The 23,776-nt window shown below is 35.2% G+C and overlaps 1 protein-coding gene across 1 annotated transcript in view; it reads left to right on the forward strand.

The window, feature by feature from the left end:
* Positions 1–23,014, forward strand: part of LOC124540688 (ryanodine receptor) — a 154,455-nt gene extending 131,441 nt beyond the window's left edge. Inside the window, exons 82-111 of the mRNA XM_047118358.1 lie at positions 98–325; positions 944–1,056; positions 2,383–2,476; positions 2,597–2,725; positions 2,994–3,131; positions 3,744–3,923; positions 4,354–4,474; positions 4,976–5,086; positions 5,814–5,941; positions 6,282–6,412; positions 6,647–6,807; positions 7,139–7,340; positions 7,963–8,124; positions 8,458–8,614; positions 9,352–9,554; positions 9,745–9,948; positions 10,991–11,136; positions 12,417–12,516; positions 13,323–13,454; positions 14,012–14,105; positions 15,767–15,922; positions 16,301–16,394; positions 17,099–17,247; positions 18,014–18,144; positions 18,624–18,782; positions 19,405–19,612; positions 20,106–20,237; positions 20,893–21,159; positions 21,714–21,816; positions 22,376–23,014. Coding sequence (XP_046974314.1) covers positions 98–325; positions 944–1,056; positions 2,383–2,476; positions 2,597–2,725; positions 2,994–3,131; positions 3,744–3,923; positions 4,354–4,474; positions 4,976–5,086; positions 5,814–5,941; positions 6,282–6,412; positions 6,647–6,807; positions 7,139–7,340; positions 7,963–8,124; positions 8,458–8,614; positions 9,352–9,554; positions 9,745–9,948; positions 10,991–11,136; positions 12,417–12,516; positions 13,323–13,454; positions 14,012–14,105; positions 15,767–15,922; positions 16,301–16,394; positions 17,099–17,247; positions 18,014–18,144; positions 18,624–18,782; positions 19,405–19,612; positions 20,106–20,237; positions 20,893–21,159; positions 21,714–21,816; positions 22,376–22,479 — 4,437 coding nt within the window. The 3' untranslated portion in view covers positions 22,480–23,014. The remainder of the gene's footprint in view (positions 1–97; positions 326–943; positions 1,057–2,382; positions 2,477–2,596; positions 2,726–2,993; positions 3,132–3,743; positions 3,924–4,353; positions 4,475–4,975; positions 5,087–5,813; positions 5,942–6,281; positions 6,413–6,646; positions 6,808–7,138; positions 7,341–7,962; positions 8,125–8,457; positions 8,615–9,351; positions 9,555–9,744; positions 9,949–10,990; positions 11,137–12,416; positions 12,517–13,322; positions 13,455–14,011; positions 14,106–15,766; positions 15,923–16,300; positions 16,395–17,098; positions 17,248–18,013; positions 18,145–18,623; positions 18,783–19,404; positions 19,613–20,105; positions 20,238–20,892; positions 21,160–21,713; positions 21,817–22,375) is intronic.
* The last annotated feature ends 762 nt before the right edge of the window (positions 23,015–23,776 follow it).

Consider the following 23,776-nt stretch of genomic DNA (forward strand, 5'->3'; position numbering starts at 1 on the left):
TAGTCTTTTCCAAAATAATGTTTTATACAAAGGCTAACTTCGCTTACGTTAAATGAACGAGGCCAATATACAAAAACTAATTTACAAAAACATCTAGAAAATGTCTGAACAAGACGTCGCCGAGTTTGCGAAAACGCAGCTGACATTGCCCGATAAGATCGACCCAGCGGACGAGATGTCCTGGCAACATTACCTCTACAGCAAACTCGGGTCGAAGAGCAAGACTACCGTCACCGTGGAAACGTCCGAGAACAAGGCCAAGATCATAGATGACACCGTGGAAAGAATCGTCGCTATGAGCAAAGTACTCTTCGGTTTGCATATGGTAAGTAAATCTATATTCATCATCATGAATTCAAAATTAACGCCAGATGAGTAAAAATATCGTCTGCAAAAAAAAAAATGAAATACGAAATAATTTTGACAAAAATAATATTAGAATTGATTCAATAACTATTTCTGGTTGATCTGGTAGTCAATCTTGCTAAGTATACTTTTAAGTATAAACATCTGTGATTTGAATGGATACTAAAACTGTTTTGACCACAGTAACAACTTTTGATGTAGGAGCTTAAATATTTCCTATAATTATTCGTAAAGTTACATTACTGTGTAGTAGGGCTAACTTCTCATCAAATATTATACCACCAAACAGCTTAGTATTGTTGTATTCCGATTTGTAAGGTGAGTGAGCCGGTGTAACTACAGGCATAAGAGACATAACATTTTCCCCAAAGTATGCCTAATGTAAAGAATGTTTTACATTTCTCACGACGCCAATGTCTACGGGATGTAATGACCACTTACAAATGGAAAGACCATTTGTGTCATTAATTATGTGAGAATAGGTAATAATATGTCTGTCGTCTGATAAGTTAGAATAAGGACTGGATATATTTATTTATATAAATTTGTTTGTATTTTATCCAAAATTCACGTTTAGATTGACCATCCACAACAAATGAGTAAAAACGTATACCGTTCCGTGGTCTCGATACAACGTAAGCGCGCCGTCATCGCCTGCTTCAGGCAGACCTCTCTGCATTCTTTGCCAAGGTTTATAAGACATATCGTGTGTGATTGGTGTTTTAATAACAAAAAGCTAATTGAGTTAATATTTTTATTTTGATGTTCACTACTATATTTTTTAATAAATATGATCGTCAAATATTTAGACAGTTATTATAATATTGTGTGTGTATTTGCATGTTTTTCTTTGGACCTTTTGGTCTACATTACCCGAAAATTGTGTAAACTGGTACACTTTTGTTTTGAGACAATAATATAGAGATAGATGTGTTTGACAATAACAAAAAGGGCAACAATAAATTGGAGGCTAGTTTGGTAATAGTTAAAAGTTAATGTTTACCTAATAATAAGTAATATGCATGCTGCATTGGACTAACAAGGCAACAAAGCCGAAACAACGTTCGAATAACTGGAAAAGAATTCTTTGTGCTGCGAGGAAAAGGGCAGCGATCGCATGCTTACGATCTAGACACCTTTATAAAATCAGTCGGTAAGGAAATGCAAGTAAATGTTTGGATTGCTTGCGAACAATATACACTTTAATATTCTAAGTTCTGAAGTAAGTTAACAATGCAAATATAATCAAAATAATGTTTTAATAACCCAAACCTTAAGGCTGTAAAATTTTATCGAAAAAAAAGAGTGCGACTAATTAGATTACAAGATTGGGTCCTTCCAGTTGGTATAAAGAAAACCTTGTTTCAAAAGGTATACTTTAGATATGAACTTTGTCGTAGCGTTGTAATTTATATTAATTAGATAATATATAATGTTATAATATTAGATTTAAGTATTTTTAGAGAGCTGACATTATTTATGTTATTCGAAAGATCACTAGTTAAAAGGTGACGATTTATCAAATGCTGTTTGTGCTAAATATTAGAATATATTGTATTTCTTTGCAATTCTTCGTAATATGCATAAAGATTCTAATTTCAACAATGATATTCTAATAAACAGATATGTTATACCCATACTAAACAACAGAAAAAAGTGCGCCGCGCCGGGGACCGTTTATTTTACATTTCGTTACAAGTAAAAAGGATAGCTTGATAAAAACAATACGTAAAAGGGATAACTAGATGTTTTAATTACGCAAAACGTATTACTACATAATTAAGATGTATTATTACGTATTACTGGCATAATTGTGATGAAAACAACTAAACGCAAACGTCCCAATTAGGACGTTTTCTAGTCTTCACTTTTTGCGAATTAATGACATATCTGTTTACTAGAACGTCATTGAATTTCAACATATTCCGTACAAAGAATTGGGATAGCTATGACATACATTGTAATTCGTAATTTTATTTCAATTAATTATGAGATTGTGATAATACTATTTCCCAGACATCGAGCTTGTAACATATTCGCCCGAACGTATTACGAATTGTGGCTGGAGGAGGAGAACATAGGACAGGAAGTTATGATAGAAGACTTAACTGTAAGTCCTGCTTAAAATATTTCATGCAATCCATTTAATGTTGATTTTTTTGGTAATTATTCTAGTATTCTAGTGTCAAAAGGTATCAAATACTATGTACATTATAACTTTTCTTTACAGCAATCATTCGAAGACGCAGAATTGAAGAAGACTGATGTGGTAGAAGAAGAAGGCAAGCCTGACCCTCTCACTCAGCTGGTTACGACATTCTGCCGCGGTGCTATGACTGAACGATCGGGTGCCCTTCAGGTAGCAGAAATTAAAATATATCGTCAATTTCATTTTCTTTACCAAATCAACACAGTTTTTATATTGACCATCACCTCAGTAACAGACTTTTAATGTTTTTTTCTTAGAACCAGAATGCAGTAAAGTTTTTCTCAGTTAGTCCTGTATTTGACCCAAGTTCGAATTAAATTAACCCCAAAAGTTAAGTTAAGTTATTATTGGTGAAGACTTCAAATAACTATTTCGTTTTAATTCTTTGAGGATAAAATGTACTTTATTTAATTTGCAGGAAGATCCTCTCTACATGTCATACGCTCACATAATTGCAAAATCTTGCGGTGAGGAAGAGGAAGAAGGCGGTGAGGAAGAAGAGAGTGGCGGGGGTGAAGCAGAGGCGGGTGAAGATGAAGGTGGTGCTAGTATCCATGTAAGATTCATGTTCCTATTCTTTTAGATTAATATGCCAATTTTTTTTGTTTCATTACGGTTAGTTTGTAATTTTACAATTGATCAATTCAAATCAGCCAATTCGATTAGACAAGTCCTTTGGTACAAAACTGATTGGAGTATTCGTATGCTTAATTATTTATATAAATTGTTATATATTTCACGGTAAAAGAAAATCGATAGGAAACTGTAATGTCTTGGATGAAATTGTGCCACATATATTATGTTAGCTGATATATTTTATTGCTACGTAATCATTTTTACATTGTACCGTCTTCTAATTTCTATTACAAAAAATATTTTATATTACATGCAGAAAACTATGGATACATATATGGTATGTATGGAAATGAGATACATAATATACAATTGGTTAATATGACAAATATTGTTTCTTTTTGTAAAGTTTGTTGGCTATTTCCTCCTAATTTTTGAAATGGGATTTCATTTAAGATTTCTTTATTCAATATAAAACTACTTTTTGTTATTTATAGTCTAGGTAAAATCTACTACTGATATAGAAAAGAAATTACTATGACCTTTAAAGTACCGTAATAAAATTGTATTAAATCTTCCAAATAAAAATCGCCAGGAGCAAGAAATGGAGAAGCAGAAGCTGTTGTTCCACCAGGCGCGGCTCGCCAACCGAGGCGTGGCGGAGATGGTGCTGCTACACATCTCGGCCTCCAAGGGCGTGCCCAGCGAAATGGTCATGAAGACCCTACAGCTCGGCATCTCGATCCTGCGCGGTGGAAACATCGACATACAGATGGTAAGGTCTAGAATTGTAAAGACAAATTCCAGGATGTAAAGACCAATTTTAAGGCTTGTTATTGTCCGATTATGAATGAAGTATTTTTTCGATGAAGTTCTAGCTCTATTTGGTGGTAAGGATTTGTACAAGCCCGTCTGAATAGATACCATCCACTCGCCAGATATTATAAAATCAAACGCATTGTTATTTTCCGGTACGAAATGCGACATTACAATATAACACAAATTGTCTGTCTTGTGACCTTATAATTGGTCTTTTATTAGGTCACAAGACAGACAGATTGATCTTTTAAAATAGTGCCTAAACATTTTAATAATTTTGATTAACCAGTCTTTAGTGTGTTGTGTTGGTTTAAGTTCTGGCAAAAACTGTACTTGTGTTATATAATTCAAAATCTAAAATGTAGTGTACGATTGAAAATTTTCAGGGTATGCTGAACCATCTTAAAGACAAGAAAGACGTGGGCTTCTTCACTTCCATCGCTGGTCTTATGAACTCCTGTTCAGTTTTGGACTTGGATGCCTTTGAAAGGAATACTAAAGCTGAAGGTTGGTATTTCACAATTTTATTGCATGTCGTGGTAATAAAGTTCTGGAAAGTGAACACTTGATTAACAATTTGCAAATCGACATTTCCTCTTCAAATAGGCAAAACATGTATACATAAATTGCTTTGATATAAATTCTTAATATTAATCACAGTAAAAAAAAACAGTAACAAGCTGTAAATTAAAAGGAGAGGGTTTTGAATGCACACGTGGCAGAATTTTGTTTTTCGATGTAATAAGACACATGTAAGATTCTTCACAAAGTTTTCCTTCACCGCTGAGCAAGAAATAAATTATGAACACCAACCACCGCTGAGCCATCTCAGCTCAAATTAATCTCATAATATACATATTGTACGTCAAGATACTGCAATTAAATATACCGAAAGATAAATGACTTGAAATATACTCTAATAAATTTTTGCATATTATCTATGTTACTCAAACGAAATAAAAACAAACATCTATGCAAATAAATACTCATGTCAACATTTCTGTACAGGGTTGGGAGTGGGTCTCGAAGGCGCGGCGGGAGAAAAGAATATGCACGATGCGGAGTTCACCTGTGCGCTATTCCGTTTCATACAGCTTACTTGCGAAGGTCACAACTTGGGTGAGTATTGAACCTCTGTAGATATACTATACACAATGTTCATAGATTCGCAGAATAAAGATAGGATATTTAAATAGTTAATTCCTGTTATCACAGTACATTTATTGGTATGCCATAAATGTTTATTAGATTTTACTTGTTGGTAAATGTATGTGTGGGCCTAGTTAGGTACCCACCCATCAGATGACTGATATTTACTTAGGACGTCAATGTACATATAGACTGATGACTCTTACAACACGCTCAGAGCCGGGTTTAAAGGTCTGGAGGCCCTCGGGCCACAAAGCAGTGGGGGCCCTAGACAAACAGAAGCGTGAACAACCTAATAATTATATTATCATGAATTAATTACTTTTTTATAGCAATCAGTAAGCTATGAGTTATTTACTTGTATCGGTAACTTTAAAAATATTAAATAATAACATTATTATAATTTGACTATATCTCGGTATTTGTTAACTTGCTGAAAACTGTGGCCCCCACTACTGTGGAGGCCCCAGGGCAGTTGCCCCGGTTGCCCTCCCCTAAATACGGCCCTGAACACGCTATCAAATGGCCTAGGATGTAATACCACAACATTAAATAAATAACATAAAAATAAGGTATTTTTCTCAATTGTAGATTTTTAAAATATATAGGTTAAGTTCGATCCAGAATATCAATTGGCTTTGATGCTTTGACCCGTTTTTTTTTTCATTACCTAAGATTTATGTTTTATCCATTTCAGAATGGCAGAACTACCTCCGAACGCAAGCCGGTAACACGACCACCGTGAACGTCGTCATCTGTACTGTCGACTACCTGCTACGTCTGCAGGAGTCTATTATGGACTTCTACTGGCATTATTCAAGCAAGGTATATATATCTTATCATTTAAGCAAAGCGAGAGATACTAGAGATATTCCCTAATCATGATATTCCGGCCAAATTGACGATTTTACACATTTTCCGGGACACGGGAATGCTGATTTTCTAAATCCTAGTAAAGTCATCATAAGGCGTCATATCTTTTAAAATTTTCGATTATTTACGGAGGCTTATTTTCCAAACCAGTCATAAGTCTAAGTCTAGAAGGATTTCTATTATTTTCTAACTGTTACGAGTTTAGTTTTGAAAGAAAACAAAGTATTGTAAATAAATTTATGTATCTCGTCATTTCAAATATTCTGCTAAACATGTTTATATTGTTGGACAGGAATTAATAGATCCAGCCGGTAAAGCGAACTTCTTCAAAGCGATTGGCGTAGCGTCGCAAGTGTTCAACACCCTCACTGAAGTCATCCAAGGTCCCTGCACGCAGAATCAACAGGCTCTAGCACATTCAAGGTATCAATCAGAAGACCATCTTTAACAGAACAGTATCTTTCCCTACATATTACACCATTTTTTTTATGGAATAGGTTTGCGGACGACCATATGGGCCACCTGATGTTAAGTGGTCACCATCACCCATAGACAATGTTGCTGTAAGAAATATTGACTATTCGTTACATCGTCAATAGTTATTTATCTATAAATATGACAACTGCTCGTGATATTAAAAACATTATTATTCTCCAGATTGTGGGACGCAGTTGGTGGTTTCCTGTTTCTCTTCTCACACATGCAAGACAAACTTTCGAAGCATTCCTCACAAGTGGATCTTCTGAAGGAACTTCTCAACTTGCAAAAGGACATGATCACCATGATGTTGTCTATGCTTGAAGGAAATGTTGTCAATGGTAAGAATAATAACACAGTTTTATATTAAGGGTGCATTTCTTCCCATCAGTCTTTTCACGGCGCAATTTTTCCGCAGAAATAACGAGCACGACAAAAGCATTATCTACCCAAATTGTAAACAATGTTACCTAATTAGTGGTATTTCTCCAAATGATCAGGCTCCCCGTTTGGAGACGGTTATTTAATGAATTCTTTGTTTAAAAATGCCTTAAAAGTTGGTAACATCTAATCTACATAAGATAAGTTGTTACCAATTTTGTAATTTTGTGTAGATTAGATGTTACCAAACTCTCATTATACTTATATTCACTGAAATGTATTTAATTACAGGTACAATTGGTAAGCAAATGGTAGACACGCTGGTGGAATCCGCCTCAAATGTAGAGCTAATCTTGAAGTACTTCGATATGTTCCTGAAGCTAAAAGATCTGACGTCAAGCGCCAGTTTCAAGGAAATTGACACCAACAGCGACGGCTGGGTTCTGCCTAAGGACTTCAAAGAAAAAATGGAACAACAGAAAAGTTATACTCCGTAAGTTACGAATCATTTGCAGTTTTATATAATTAATAATTTTGAAGTACATAAATAAAAGTTTTATTTCATGTATAAAAGTAGGTTGGAAATATTAAACTTTACTAAAGTGAGCGGACAAATTGCACTTTTTTATGGATTAGGTTGGCGGACGAGCATATGGGCCACCAGATAGTAAGTGGTCACCATCACCCTTAGACAATGACGCTGTAAGAAATATTAACTATATCTGATGAGTGGATGGTACCTACCCAGACGGGCTTGCACAAAGCCCTAATATTTACCACTAGCTATCGCCTGCGGATTCGCTCGCGTTTTAGGGGGTTGATTGTCGTGAGTTAGGTAAAAAGGGTACATACCCTATCTCCTTCCTTGGAGGTCAAGCTTGTGTTACATCAAATTTCATCAAATCGGTTCAGTGCTTTGGTCACGACAGACAAGCAGAATTACTTTCACTTTTATAATATTAGCATAGATTCTCTACACCAACAATACGCCACCTTAGGAACTAAGATATTATTTCCCTTTTTAGTAGTATAGATCCACCACTAAGTCGAATCTTATATAAAACTAAATATTATCTTATCTAACATTATGCCAATAATTATCAATTCTCTTACAGTGAAGAAATAGAGTTCTTGTTAGCCTGCTGTGAAATCAACCACGATGGCAAACTGGACTACGTCGGATTCTGTGACCGCTTCCACGAACCAGCTAAAGAAATCGGCTTCAATCTTGCCGTTCTACTCACCAACTTGTCAGAGCATATGCCCAATGAGCCAAGGTAAGACTTTAATGCCATATAATATTTGACGTCCTAGTGTGTACACCGGTTTTCATGGGTACGTCACTCCGAGGTCCCGGGTTCAATTCCTGGCCGAGTCGTTTTAGAAAAACTTCATTAGTTTTTTATGTCTTGGGTCTGGGTGTTTGTGGTGCCGTCGTTACTTCTGATTTTCCATAACACAAGTGCTTTAGCTACTTACATTGGGATCAGAGTAATGTATGTGATGTTGTCCAATATTTATTTATTTATAATATGCATCAAATTTTTGACATAAAAAAATGGGTTTCATTCATTCAATTCCGGTATTTATTTTCCTGTATTTATTATTAGATTGGCACGCTTCCTCGAGACGGCTGGTTCCGTCCTGAATTACTTCGAGCCATTCCTCGGTCGTATCGAAATCATGGGAGGCTCCAAGCGCATCGAGCGCGTCTACTTTGAAATCAAGGAATCAAACATCGAACAGTGGGAGAAACCTCAAATCAAGGTACAGAAAACTCTCAAAACAAAGTATTTGCATCATGTATATCCATTATAAAACTTATATTTGTATCACAGGGAGAAGCAAGATTGTTTGATATGGGGTCATCAACAACAAAAAATAGCTGGATTCGTATATTGATTTGTTTTAATATTTTATAACCCGCGACACCATCTGCCAAATCCTTCTTGACAGCTGTCATTTCTTGTTTTTTCTTACATGATTCTTACTGGCCATTCAGAATCAAATCTGTTAGCTGAGTGATTACAATCGAAGTATTTAATTATTTGATGCTGCAGCATGTAAATAGCCATCATGCTTGTATAGACATCCCAATAAAAAAACTATTATTGTGAAGTGTTTGATCGTGTTGACGTTCTCACATAAAGTAAAGTAACAGTCTGTAAATTTCCCACAGCTGGGCTATGGCCTCCTCTCACATTAAGGAGAGGTTTTGGAACATATTCCACCACGCTGTTCCAATACGGGCTGGTGAAATGCACATGTGACAGAATTTCGATGAAATTATGCAGATGCAGGTTTCCTCACGATGTTTTCCTTCACCGCCGAGCACGCGATGAATTATAAACACAAATTAAGCACATATATATATAGTGGTGCTTGCCTGCCTTTGAACCCGAAATCATCGGTTAAGATGCACATGTTCTAACCACTGGGCCATCTCAGCTCTAACATTTCGTATGTATACTCCGTTTCCAATGGCCACCTGACTCGTGTTCCAGGAGTCGAAGCGTGCGTTCTTCTACAGCATCGTGACGGAGGGCGGCGACAAGGAGAAGCTGGAGGCCTTCGTGAACTTCTGCGAGGACGCCATCTTTGAGATGACGCACGCGTCCGGCCTCATGGCGGCCGGGGAGGACGCCGTCGGGGGGCCCAAGCATCGGGAGGCCTACCACGTGTACATGGGGGACGACGAGGAGGAACGGTGAGATCAGGAATCTTCGACAGCGGGAGCTCTACTACGAAGTAGTTTCAAAACTATCTTATGAGATTGCTAAATCTCTATTCTGTATAACTATTCTAATTAAATGACATTAAATCCATTTTAAATATCTAAAGACTAAGTATTTTGTGTTTGTAATAGTTTATTTATTTATTTTTTATCTTCCTTACAGAGCTGGAAAAGATCCAATCCGTCGCGGTTACCAGTCCGTCAAGGATGGCATCTCCGCGGCATTTTCGTCTCTATCGCCATCGAATCTAAAGGCGAAAATGGCGGACCTCCAACAGATGCCTCCATCGGAACTCTTCATTGGCTTCTTCAAACTTTTCTTCTACTTCTTCTATTATATCGGATACGGTTTTGTAGTTGTCATCAGGTGAGTTTAGTTCTTATTACTTTAAATATAAGGTTTAAATTTGATTCAAATAATAATAATGGTTGTCTCATTTCACGCAACTTTCTCGGTGCACAGTCATTGGTAAAAATTCATATTTCATTTGATGATTTTTTTAAAATTTTGCACTCAATTAAATTTTTGGCACTTTTCTTTGATTTTATCACACGGAACATATTTAAAATCCAGTAGCTCAAAGTAATATATCAGCTGTTCAATTATGTAGAAGTTGACAAATCCATTTTGACCCCTTGAGCGATTATTACGGAAATCTAGAAAAAAAAATGCTTACTACTGCAATTTTTTGAGCTTTCTCGCTCTTTAGTCAAAAAAGAGTTTGTATTACATTTTATTACTTGATAATGGTGCTTATTTGCTATTTACAATTTAATAACATGATCTGTATTTTTCTTTATGCTAGCATTTTCTTTATTTTAATTGTATAGCTTTCATTTCTCAACATCTTAAAGTATATTAATCTCAAGACGATTTTAAGTGTCATTAATATCTAAACTAATATATCTAAAGATGTCTTAAATTTTCGCGATTATTACACATTTAAATAAAACTAATTATAACGGATGAATCGCGTCTATTAATTATTTTTAAACATCCCGACGTTTCGAGCACTTTGCAGTGTTCGTGGTCACGGGTAGACTATGATCATAGTCTACCCGTGACCACGAACACTGCAAAGTGCTCGAAACGTCGGGATGTTTAAAAATAATTAATAGACGCGATTCATCCGTTATAATTAGTTTTATTTAAATATCTAAAGATGTTGTACATATGTTGCAACAACAACAACAAAAGCTTGTAAATTTTCCGCATGGCTAAAGCCTCCTCTCTCTTAGAGGTGGCTTTAGTCATGCGGAAAATTTGAAACATTAAACACAACACAACAACAACAAACACAAACAAACACGGAAGGTTTGAAACATATTTCACGTATGTTGCGTGTATGCCAAGTTCCTTAAACTCGCCTATTTCTGTCGTTTCCTATATATTGTGTCGCTGGGCGCAGGTATGTGTTCGGCGTGCTGCTGGGCTTAATGCGCGGCCCGCAGAACGACGACACGCCGCCCGAGCCCACGGAGGAGGAGAAAATCGGTCAGTTGAAGCTCTCCCTCGCACACGCACACTCGCACGCGCTGCGAGCGCCGCTCACAAGTAAGACACACACACACACGCGCACGCTTGCCGCCGCGCCGGATGCTCTAACTACTAAGTCGCCATGAACTCATCCAACCCAAAGAGGATCGTTATCTCATTTGCTTGGAATTGATGCTCATACAAAATACTGCAAGGAAGAGGATTTTGCAAACAATTATGACCAACCGTCTGCCGGATAAAAATCCTGAGATTTTGAAGTCGCAATATTTACCAAGCAATCTTCATATCTTTGAAGCGACATTCCAAATAGTCACATTGTATTGATGGCAAATATCACATTTGTTATCAAAAATGACGAATTATAAGAGATATCACAATGAATTGAGAAAGCAAAACATGTATATAACTGATCATCGCGCTAAGCTGCTAGGCAGGCTTTACGATTTGATTAACATTGGTTTGAAATAACTTAACCGCTTAAAACTATGAATTTGATTAAAAACTTTTTTTAATTTGACTTAATGCTTCTAAAACAATGTTGATATACTCATCGCTACGACAAGGTATATAAATGAGCAAGCAAGAAAAGAAAAAAAAATTGACACTCTTAATAATTAATGCCAAGAATATGTAATGATTGCTATGTAAAAAATATTATTTCGTCTTAAACACACACACACATATATACATAAGTTCTTATACACACACAAAAACTCGCACTACACACAAGTACACTTTTTGACACCACAGATTATTAATTTTTTTCAGCAATTGTTTTCATTTATGGAGATTCATTTATTTAATTTATTTGAAATTGTGTTTATATCAGAAATGCTTCAATAATTTTTCACACACTAAAACGAATTAATTTTTTTTTTGAGAGATTTGCAGTGAGGTGTTGCATTAAAATTATTAATATTTATTCAAATAAGCCATACAGTGCTGAAAATTTATAAGTGGTCAACATCACGCATAGAGTCTGCTTCTATAAGAAATATTGATTCTTCCTTACATCGTCACTCACCCTTCATACCGGAACACAACAATACGTAATATTACCCTTTGCTTAGAATATCTAATGAGTGAGTGGGACTCTCGAAGGGACTTTCAAAAAACTCTACCACGAAGTAAAAGTTTCACCGAGCATCATGTATATTGTAAAAATATTAACATCGAATATATTTTTATACATTCAAATCAGTTGAACGGTACAGGCTGTTACAATATTACTAGATAAATAGTACAAAATAACTTCTAGATGTAGATATGAAGGAGAGACATTAAGCCCTTTTATGAATTAACCAAGGGATCGATATTGAAATTCTGTTTCTATATAGGTCCAGTCCGGCATCTTCCAGCTCTACCGCCAGCAGAGGACACTGGGCAAATGCAAGTCTCTGCATTCGGTCTGGATATCACTAAAGAGGACAATGGCCAGTAAGTTTCCTCTAAAAAACTCCAAACCATTCAATAGTTTTGTCACAGTTTAATAGGAGAAGATTAGATAATCAGACAAAAGTTTGGCTGGTTATTATTCGACCCAATATGTTGTTCCACACTTACGCTCTTGAAGATGAAGACGCGTACTTATTAAATTCATCCAGCTCATTTCACCCGAGATCGGTGCTGTGTGTAGGGAGACTTACGGCCTGCATCGTGACAAGCCTTTTTGTAATTCATTTTTGATTAGCTTATCGCAACCATATCGCTGTTAATGTACTACTAATAATGATATATTATAGTACGATAAAACTTAGATGTCGCATCGGCAAAATTCGTAAAACCGATCACATCCGAATTGAGTACGCTAACCCAAATTATCAATATTTATTTCTCATGCGAATATGATCTTTGCACAAACGTAATAAGTTGTAATATCATATGACCTAATATATTCGTCAATTTGACGCGTCGATTTACATGCATTTGCTTTCTCTGACGCAAGAATCTATAGCGACGAATAGCGTGGAATGGCGCGATAGGGAGCTATTTCTATTGGTTGTGTAAATCGGTAGTAATCGGTTTTATTTTCATTCCGTTGCATTTTCCGATGCTACATCTAATTTGTGTCATACTATAAGTGGAATCCCAGAAAATAATTGCACAGTTAAATGTTACTACATCCATGAAAAGTGGAGTGGCCCCATTGTAATTTTTATTTGGAAATAATATTTTCGATCAGTTATAAGTAACGACCATTTTAATAATATATGTTCTCTTTTTAAAATAAACTACTATTTCAGGATACAAGTGAAACCGCACGAATCACCCAGTACTTCCACTCCATCATCAGGCGAGGAAGCCGAGGTGTCTCCGGATGAAAGCGTTGAACATACTGAGGAACAACAGCCGCCCTCCCTTATCGATCTCTTGGGGTATCGCATTATTTGTTTTTTTTTTATCCTGTTTACTTCAATTGATGAATTGATGAACCTACCCTATCCAATTTTAATTTCCAAAAACCTAAAAAAGGTTCAGTAGCCCGACTCTGGTTTTGATTTGGTACTTAATGATATGATAAGTTTGTTGTAATTATTGATATTCGTTTTAAGTTTTTTAACAATACTTGCATGTCAATTTTTTTTAACTAAACATGTACATATTAAGAGTAATGTGTATCACCATTCAAATAAAATCAACTAAACTAGACCAAAGACACGCTTAATGTGGCGTATTTTCTCCTTTGTCTATGCTGATCACTTTACAATAAGAGTATTTGTTTCCAAGCTCTATTTTTATTTAATAAATCATAGTTCTTAGTCTTAGTCCTATTTATTAGGGTCGTCTGGTAGAGGTCACTGTTCAGTGATAAGACCGCCCTTTGCACGCTTTTTATGTTAGTGTTAAGTTTGCTTCTTGCTGTATCTGTGTGATTTTATTTGATTGTATTATGTGTGCAATAAAGTTATTTATTATTATTATTATATTTCAGTGGCGAACAAGCGAAGAAACAAGCCCAGGAGAGATTAGAAGCTCAGGCAGTCCAGCAAGCCGCTATGTCGGCCATCGAGGCTGAGAGCAAGAAGGTATGTTTTTATGTGCATAATTAAATCTTGACAACCTTTTTAGGTGGTGATTAGTTAAAGAATAGTGTGTCTTCTTCTTTCGAATGCTGATAGAAAGAGAGAGAAATCGCTTAACCATACGCCTTTTAAAAATTCTTTATAAGTAAGATGTTAGATTTCTCATTTCATAGACTTTTGCCAGTTTTAAAAGCCCATTAAATTGAGCTGACTTTTTTTTATGTTATAGGTTGGCGGGCCAGCATATGGGCCACCTGATGGTAAGTGGTCACCATTACCCATAGACAATGACGCAGTAAGAAATATTAACTATTCCTTACATCGTCAATGTGCCACCAACCTTGGGAACTAAGATGTTATGTCCCTTGTGCCTGTAGTTACACTGGCTCACTCGTTTTCAGCCATAATTTTTTAATTTTTTTTAATAGAAAATTAGTCTTTTTTACATGCATATACATATTAAAGCTCGCATTTTTCTTTTTTTTAATATTGTTGAATATCAAGATAATTAGTTTTTGACTAATTATTTTGATAATTAATTACAAAAATAATCGATTTCAACATTCTAATTCTATTCACGCAGCGTGGATACGGGAAATCATATTTCCAAAGCAAGCAGGTAAAGTACGAATGTATTCCTTCTATTTGAGGAATACTACTTGAAAACTTGGTCTACAAATAGGCATTTACAACATGCCACCTGTCAATATTTAAAAAAAAAAAATTTTTATTATTCTCTCTTTGTTGGATCAATGTAAAATGTATTCCGTTCCGAAAGTCCTATCTTAATAGAGTTTGTAATCAAATCAAAATATACTTTATTCAAGTAGGCTTTTACAAGCATTTTAAGTGAAGCTACTACCGGTTCGGAAAGTAGATTCTACCGAGATGAACCGGCAAGAAACACAGTAGTTAATCTTTACCAACATTTAAAAATACAGTCATGTTAATTAATTTCAATTATATATGTATGTAATTTATCCTGCCTCAGCAGGTATTAATTCCACGCTTTTTTGTCGTCTGCATAATCTTGTATTACAATATAACTTAGGTGCAGCATCGCTAAAATTCGTAAAACCGATCACAGCCGACTTAAGTACGCCATCCTAAATTATCAATATTTATTTTTTACTAGCGACCCGCCCTGGCTTCGCACGGGTGCAATACTGATACTTAATATACTACAGAATTTGTTTATTAACGACATCACATTGCAATCTTCTAAAATTATCATTGTTTCTTTACTATATTCTTTATGTATTATTAACACAAACCTTCCTCTTGAATCACACTGTCTATTAAAAAAAACCGCATCAAAATCCGTTGCGTAATTTTAAAGATATAGGGATATAGAAAGCGACTTTGTTTTATACTGCTTAGTGATGTGATTTTGTTCTTTACACAAACGTAATAACATGTAATATCATATGACTTAATATATTCGTCGATTTAGATGTACTTGCTTTCTAGCGTTGAACTGGCGCGAGAATCTATAGCGACGAATAACGTCCAACGGCGCGATTGGGAGCTATTTCTATTGGTTGTGTACATCGGCATTAATCGATTTTGCCGATGCTACATCTAAGTTATGTCCTACTATACAGAATAATGGATTGTAGCTGAATTGTGTAAAAGAATAATCTCTGGACGCTTGTTCCCAACAGGCAGTACAGGGCCCGTCGCCGTCAGCGCTGTCCCAAGTGGACTTGTCTCAGTACACGCGGCGCGCGGTTTCGTTCCTGGCGCGCAACTTCTACAACCTGAAGTACGTCGCTCTCGTGCTCGCCTTCTGCATCAACTTCGTACTGCTCTTCTATAAGGTGGGTTTGGGGATATTTTCTTCATGTAATCGATCACGACAGTTCAAACATTTTGGGCTACATCGGTTACGTAACTGCAAAATGTCCTTTGTGAAAAATCTCAATTCGAAACTGCAAATTTTAAAGGATCAAAGTTTCATTTTGGAATTCATATTTATTGGAAAGTTATATAGTCCCTTATACCTATAATTATACTTACACATTGAAATAAAACTAGTTAAAACTAGTTTTATTTCCATGTGTAATAATCGCGAAAATTTAAGACAACATTATATACTGACACACACATCCGTCAAACCGAAACAAAAATAATAAATATTGTTTGCAACAAAAGCCATCGACCAAGAATAAGCCTTAGAAATATTCCTCTTACTTCAGGTTTCAACATTGGAGGTGGAACGCGGCGAGGGTTCAGGTATCGGTGACATTATCAGCGGATCGGGTTCCGGACAAGGTTCTGGCAGCGGAGACGGTAAGTACTATTTTTTTAATATAAATAAATAAATATCAGATATCACATACATTACTCTGATCCCAATGTATAGCTTAAAGCACTTGTGTTATGGAAAATCAGAAGTAACGACGGTACCACAAAAACCCAGACCCAAGGCATCATAGAAAACTAATGATAATCTACATCGACTCGGCTGGGAATCAAACCCGGGACTTCGGAATGACGTACCCATGAAAATCGGTGTACACACTACTCGACCACGAAGGTCATCTAACATATAATTCATTAATCTTACACATGCAGTCGTACCTGACAATTTTCAGACAAAGTTCTACGAATAATTTGGTGCATATCCATAAAAAACAGCTTTCTAGTGATATTAATTACATACCCTCAATTCATTCTTTTAGAGTGTTCTGATACGATATTATTTTTAAGCTAGTTTACACACTTAGAAATTGACAATTTTTGGACAAAGTTCTTCAAATATTTTGCATATATAAGGCAAACAAGATTTCATGTGATATTAATTTAATGCCCTCATTTCAATATTTTATTTTAACGTCAAATAATATACGATTTTCACACATTATATATATAAGATACTTAAATACTAGAGGACTACCTACCGAATTGCTAACCAGTTTTTCTCGGTAGAATCTACTTTCTAAACCAATCTACAGTCTACTTAATTACATTTTGTAAAGATGTTTCGTTTGTAGGTGGTAGCGGTGAAGGTGATGACGAAGATCCACTAGAAGTGGTGCTCATAGACGAGGACTTCTTCTACATGGAACACGTGATCAAAATCGCCGCCGCACTGCACTCTATTGTTTCCCTCGCTATTCTGATTGGTTACTATCATCTTAAGGTAGGCATATTAACTTTTATAATGAACGTCCTATCTTTATTCGCAATCAGAGTGAGATACGACCTTTTATAACTGAAACGCTGTTCGCAAACTCGACGACGAATCACAAGACGTTGTTTCTTGTTTGTTTGTGTGGATTTATGCTCGTGATTGGCGATTGGTGATTAGTGATACTTTAGATTTATGGTCGTCACTCATTTATATATTAAAAATCTCCAATAAAAAAGATTTACGAGTATCTATCATTACACATTACATCGTGGAATAATCTTTCTAAATGTGTGTGCTCTTGTAATTATATGAGACCACATTAAATATTACTAATTTTTGTTTCATTTAAACAAAAAGAAACATTACATAGTGGAACTGAACTACAAAATGTAAATGATGGATATCTAAAACACATTATGAGAAGACTTTTTCCAGACTGATATTATCTGAACAAAGCTGATTTAAATCCACGTAACTACTTTACATGTATTTATGTAATATAAATCAACAATCAATCAATCAACAACAGCCTGTAAAGTCCCACTGCTGGGCTAAAGGCCTCCTCTCCCTTTGAGGAGAAGGTTTGGAACATATTCCAAACTATACGAGTAATATAAATATACGAGTATATTTATATACAATTTTTCTTTTATAATGTTGATATACATTCTGACACATTACCACCAAAAAACAATGTTTTCTTTGAATATCGAATTTCTTCATAACAGGAGCGACCTTTGCAAAAGCAATATTAATCTATTACCTTATATCACAGGTACCGCTAGCTATATTCAAACGGGAGAAGGAAATAGCTCGTAAGCTTGAATTCGACGGTCTTTACATCGCAGAACAGCCGGAAGACGACGACCTGAAGAGCCATTGGGATAAGCTTGTGATATCTGCCAAGTGAGTCATTGTTTAGTATCATTTGCGAAATTATTAATTTCTAACTTAGATTTAATCACGAGAGCTAAAATCGATATTCGAAAACTATTTCTTCACACGGGAGAAGTTCAGGTGTTTAGTCGTATTCCCATTCCATAGTCGATAGAACTAGAACACAGAATAGACCTATATGCAAATATCATGACTGACATATTAGGAGACCGACATGAAGGTTATGACTGATATATTATTGCAAACTGGTGATGAAATCTTTTTGCACATTAAATAATTTACGAGAATAGTACAGCAATAAATTGAATTAGGTCTTATAATTAGTGAATTAAACAAATAATGTATTAATAACACAGATTAAATTAAAGTTAGATAGAAAATAAAGCTGTTTGTGGAGTTAAGGTTTTTTGGTACCTATGTTTTTTTTTGAAAAGTCACATATCAATTATGTTTGATTTGGTGAACGGCAATGAATGTTTCTTTTACAGATCTTTCCCGGTCAACTATTGGGATAAGTTCATCAAGAAGAAAGTCCGCGTGAAATATTCGGAGACGTACGACTTCGATTCGATTTCCAACATGCTCGGTATGGAGAAGACTTCGTTCTCTGCTCAGGAAGAAGAAAGTAGCAAGGGATTCATCCATTAGTAAGTTTTCTTAAATTACTTTTAGTAGTCAGAAATAAAATGTATCCAATTATAAATAAATAAATAAATATTGGACAACGTCACATACATTACTCTGATCCCAATATAAGTAGCTGAAGTACTTGTGTTTGGGAAAATCAGAAGTAACGACGGCACATAAACAGCAAGGCCCAAGACAACATAGAAAACTAATTCTTGCATCTTTGTCTACATCGACTCGGCCGGTAATCGAACCCGGGACCTTGGTGTGGCGTATCTATGAAAACCGGTGCACACACTACTCGACCACGGGGTCGTCAATTAGAATTAGTGGAACTTTATTTCGTCTGTTAATAAATATTGAATTTCTTAGGTTAGAACGCGTGCATCTTAACCGATGATTACGGGTTCAAACCCAGGCAAGCACCGCTGATTCATGTGCTTAATTTGTCTTTATAATTCATCTCGTGCGGTGAAGGAAAACATCGTGAGGAATCCTGCATGTGTCTCAATTTATACAAATCTACCACATTTGTATTTCACCAATCGGCATTGGAACAGTGTGGTGGAATATGTTCCATACCTTCTCAAAGGGAGATGAGGCAAACAACAGTGGGAAATTTACGGGCTATTGTTGTTGTAGCATAATCAACATCGACTGGCGCTATCAAGTGTGGAAGGCGGGCGTCACGATCACTGACAACTCCTTCCTGTACTCCCTCTGGTATTTCTCCTTCTCCGTGATGGGCAACTTCAACAACTTCTTCTTCGCCGCTCACCTACTGGACGTGGCCGTCGGCTTCAAGACCCTGAGGACCATCTTGCAATCTGTCACCCACAACGGAAAACAGGTCACACTTACTAACTTAAAGAACTAATTGGATCTATTTTACAGGATTCAATTTTCTTAATATAAAATATGGAATACTTATACATGAAATTCTAGCTGATTACTTTAATGGTCTCAATTGGGTTGATATTGCTCACTTATTTATATAATAATATTAATGAGCACTAAAACCACTAGTTGCCTTTTCTGATGTCAATTATATATAAATGTTCTTATAGGTCTTTAAATTAGTTACTTTATTTAGTCGATACTCCACAAGTTTTAGTATATATAGGAGACATTATATCTACTAGAGAAATAATAAAACATACGAGTAAACCTAGAGGGAAACTTTACATGTAATAAATTATTATATTTTTGATTTGTCTACAGATTAAAAATGACATAAATCTATTATGAAACATTGTCTGATTGTGACAGAAAGCAATCAAATAATTTGTTCCATTATATTTTTTTGTGTTATTCGAAAGTATAATCCTTCTTTATGTTGGCAGCTGGTACTCACGGTGATGCTGCTAACGATCATCGTGTACATCTACACCGTCATCGCGTTCAACTTCTTCCGGAAGTTCTACGTGCAGGAGGAAGACGACGAGATCAACCGGAACTGCCACGACATGCTCACGGTTCGCTCCTTGTTCTTTATCTCTTTTTATGGTATAGGTTGGCGGACGAGCATATGGGCCACCTGATGGTAAGTGGTCACCATCGCCCATAGACAATGACGCTGTAGGAAATATAACTATTCCTTACATCGTCAGTGCCACCAACCTTGGGAACTAAGATGTTATGTCCCTTTTGCTTGTAGTTACACTGGCTCACTCACCCTTCAGACCGGAACACAACAATACTGAGTACTGTTATTTAGCGGTAGAATAACTGATGAGTGGGTGGTACCTACCCAGACGGGCTTGCACGTAGCTCTACCACCAAGTAAACTTCTTTACTTATCATCTTACAATTGAACTTCAATTCCAGTGCCATCCAGTATATCTTTAGTATTCTTGATCATTTTTGTCAATATTGCCGTCGATTAAACTATAAAATCAAGCATATTTCTACAATTCTTAATATTTTTGGCAATATTCCATCGATTAAACTTTTCAACTTTTGAATGAATGAGATGATAACTTCGCAAATAAATCATATCATCCAGAGAATTGCACTAAAAAACAATCGATATATTGTAGTTTGTGTGTTCTAAATAAGTTTTCAAGTAGAATTTCGATGATTTTTGGTCTTTTCGTCTTTTGCACTTATTGATTTTTTCCTTGTCGCCAGTGTTTCGTGTTCAACCTGTACAAGGGCGTGCGCGCGGGCGGCGGCATCGGCGACGAGCTGGAACCGCCCGACGGCGACGACTCCGAGGTGTACCGCATCATCTTCGACATATCCTTCTTCTTCTTCGTCATCGTCATCCTGCTGGCCATCCTGCAGGGTCTGATCATCGACGCCTTCGGTGAGCTGCGTGACCAGTTGGAGTCCGTCAAGGAGGACATGGAATCCAACTGCTTTATATGCGGCATCAACAAAGATTACTTCGATAAGGTAACCGATGTTTAAATAGGCCAATTATATACTTAATCCCATGTAGAAAAGACCATTGACTTTTTATTTGATAAATAGGTAAAGTTAATAAAAATTATACTAAGCTTATTCGTATTTCATAAACAAACTTTTGTATGTATTTAAAGTGTAACTAATAAGTACTAAATTGACTATACGGGGTGTTTGACATGCACTTTAAAAAAGGTGAAAAAATTCTCTGTACATGTTCTGAATAATGACATCAACCCCTTCATAGAAGAGAGTGAAATTTGAATATAATACAAAAATGCAGCTACGGGTTGGAAGATTATCGACGTAACAAAATTTCGTCGCGATATTCTATGATATTTATTCTCATCGCCAAACGACATGTATTCAAAATAAAATGAATCACATCGAAAACTCGAAAATAAAAACTGTCAAAGGAATTTAAAAAGAAACCATGATTTAGAGGACCTGAGCGGATAAAACAACTGTCTATTAATTTTGGTCTTATAGTGCCACAGATCATGTCTATTTTTTTTATTATATTATTAATACCGATAATGTTTCAGGTTCCACACGGGTTCGACACCCACGTGCAGAGGGAGCACAACTTGGCCAACTACATGTTCTTCCTCATGCATCTCATCAACAAACCTGACACTGAATATACAGGTAAATAATTCATGTTACATCACTATTTGTTGGGACTAGGCCTGTGCTGTGGCTTAGGTGACCAACAGATGTTATCACTTTAGTGCTTTTATTATTTTGTCTCGGGTTATGGAAATTAAATCTGCAGAGAGACGAACTTTTGAGAATATTATAATCGGAATTTATAATGTGAATCCGATGCAGTATACAACCCTGGACGCGTCGAATCATTTCAAACTAATAATCAGTTAAGATTTAATTGGCAACTAAGGCTAAAAAATTGAATCAGGTTTTTGTTAAAAGAGCTCTTTCCCTTAGTTTGCTATACCTACGTCGAAAAAGTTCTTTGAAGTATACCAGATATTTTCCTTTTTATCTACGCTATTTTATGGTGTTGTATTGTTCGATTCTGTCTATGATTATTAACTTTTAAATATCCATGTTGCAGTTATATTTTTCATCAAAATTTGTCGACACTTTATGATAATTTTTCAATATTTTAGTTTTAAAAACCTGTACTATACTAAAACTTGTATATCAAATAATGAGCTAAAATACATACATTTTTTTACTACTTCAGGTCAGGAAACATTCGTGTGGAACATGTATACTCAAAGGTGTTGGGACTTCTTCCCAGTGGGAGACTGCTTCAGGAAGCAATATGAAGACGTAATGGGAGAATAGATTAATTAGTCCAAATGTTGGTCAATTACGTGCCTGTCTTTTTTCTCTTTCATTCCTATGAAGAGTGACAAAGACGAAATGACTTGACATTTGGAAATAATCCTGTACAAATGTTAAGTTTCAAATTGTAATCATAATTTAAATATCAATTGTTGCTCAAAAATAAAACAATTTATAAAGCGTCTCTAAAATAGGATTTCATCGACGAATTAAAAAAAAAGTTATAATGACATAAAATTTTGTTTTTAATCTAAAATATGCGCTAATAATATTTCCTAGTCTGAAAAAAAGCTAATTATTTTTATATTTATACGTTTTCGATTTAAGAATAAATTTTTAACAATTCAGATATAAAAGTAATACAAAATGTTTAATCTGTGGCTTCATAAATCTTACAACTGTCAAATGTTATATTCTTCTCCATTAATTAATTAAGGTGGCCTTTCCAAGAAAATTTTCTATTTTAACATTTCGATATAGTTTATGTAAGATAGTTTAAAAGTGTTAATATATAAATAAATCTTTAATTTATTCATTTTGATCGTTTTATTTAAAATAAACAATTTTCCTTTCAATGAGTAATTTTAAACCTATCCCAAAAAAAATACCAATAAAAACCGGTTCAATCATTCCAGAGATTAGTCGGAACAAACAGGAAGAGAGACGGACAACAATCGTAAAAATATTATTTTGGTATATGTACCGTGTATACATATGCAAATAATATTGTTTAATGAATTTAGCATAGATTTATTTGTTAATGTCGCAATTAGAATTCTTTTAAAGAAGGCAATTTTATAACAGATTATATTTGACCATATATTTACACAGATAATACTTACTGATTATACTTTTTTTATTTGATGATCTAACATAAGATTAAAATAACTCAATGGGTATAAACCTATGGTGATTTTGTCAAAAGGATTTGATGAATGAAACAATTTATTTTTATAGCATTTTAATTAAACACATATATACATATATCTTTATCTTAACATAATCATAATACTTAAACACTAGTCTGTCAGTCTTAATCACTATGTTTCCACTTAGTCTTCAAATGACTGATGACTCCTGTAATCTCTTATCCTAATACTTTTTAAGTAAACCTAAGAAAATTCTCAAGTTAATTAAGCCTCTTTTATTTAGGCTGGATCCATGTTGTATTTTTTGTGTATGTTGTACAATAAAGTATAAAGTAAGTAAAGATATATAGAAATATGTAAATAACAAAATATATGATAAGTAGTCAAGTTATGGTAGGGCGATGTATTGCCGTCCGGTATTGCCATCT

This window comes from Vanessa cardui, chromosome 26 (genome assembly GCF_905220365.1).
Source record: "Vanessa cardui chromosome 26, ilVanCard2.1, whole genome shotgun sequence".
NCBI classification, from domain to species: Eukaryota; Metazoa; Arthropoda; class Insecta; order Lepidoptera; family Nymphalidae; genus Vanessa; species Vanessa cardui.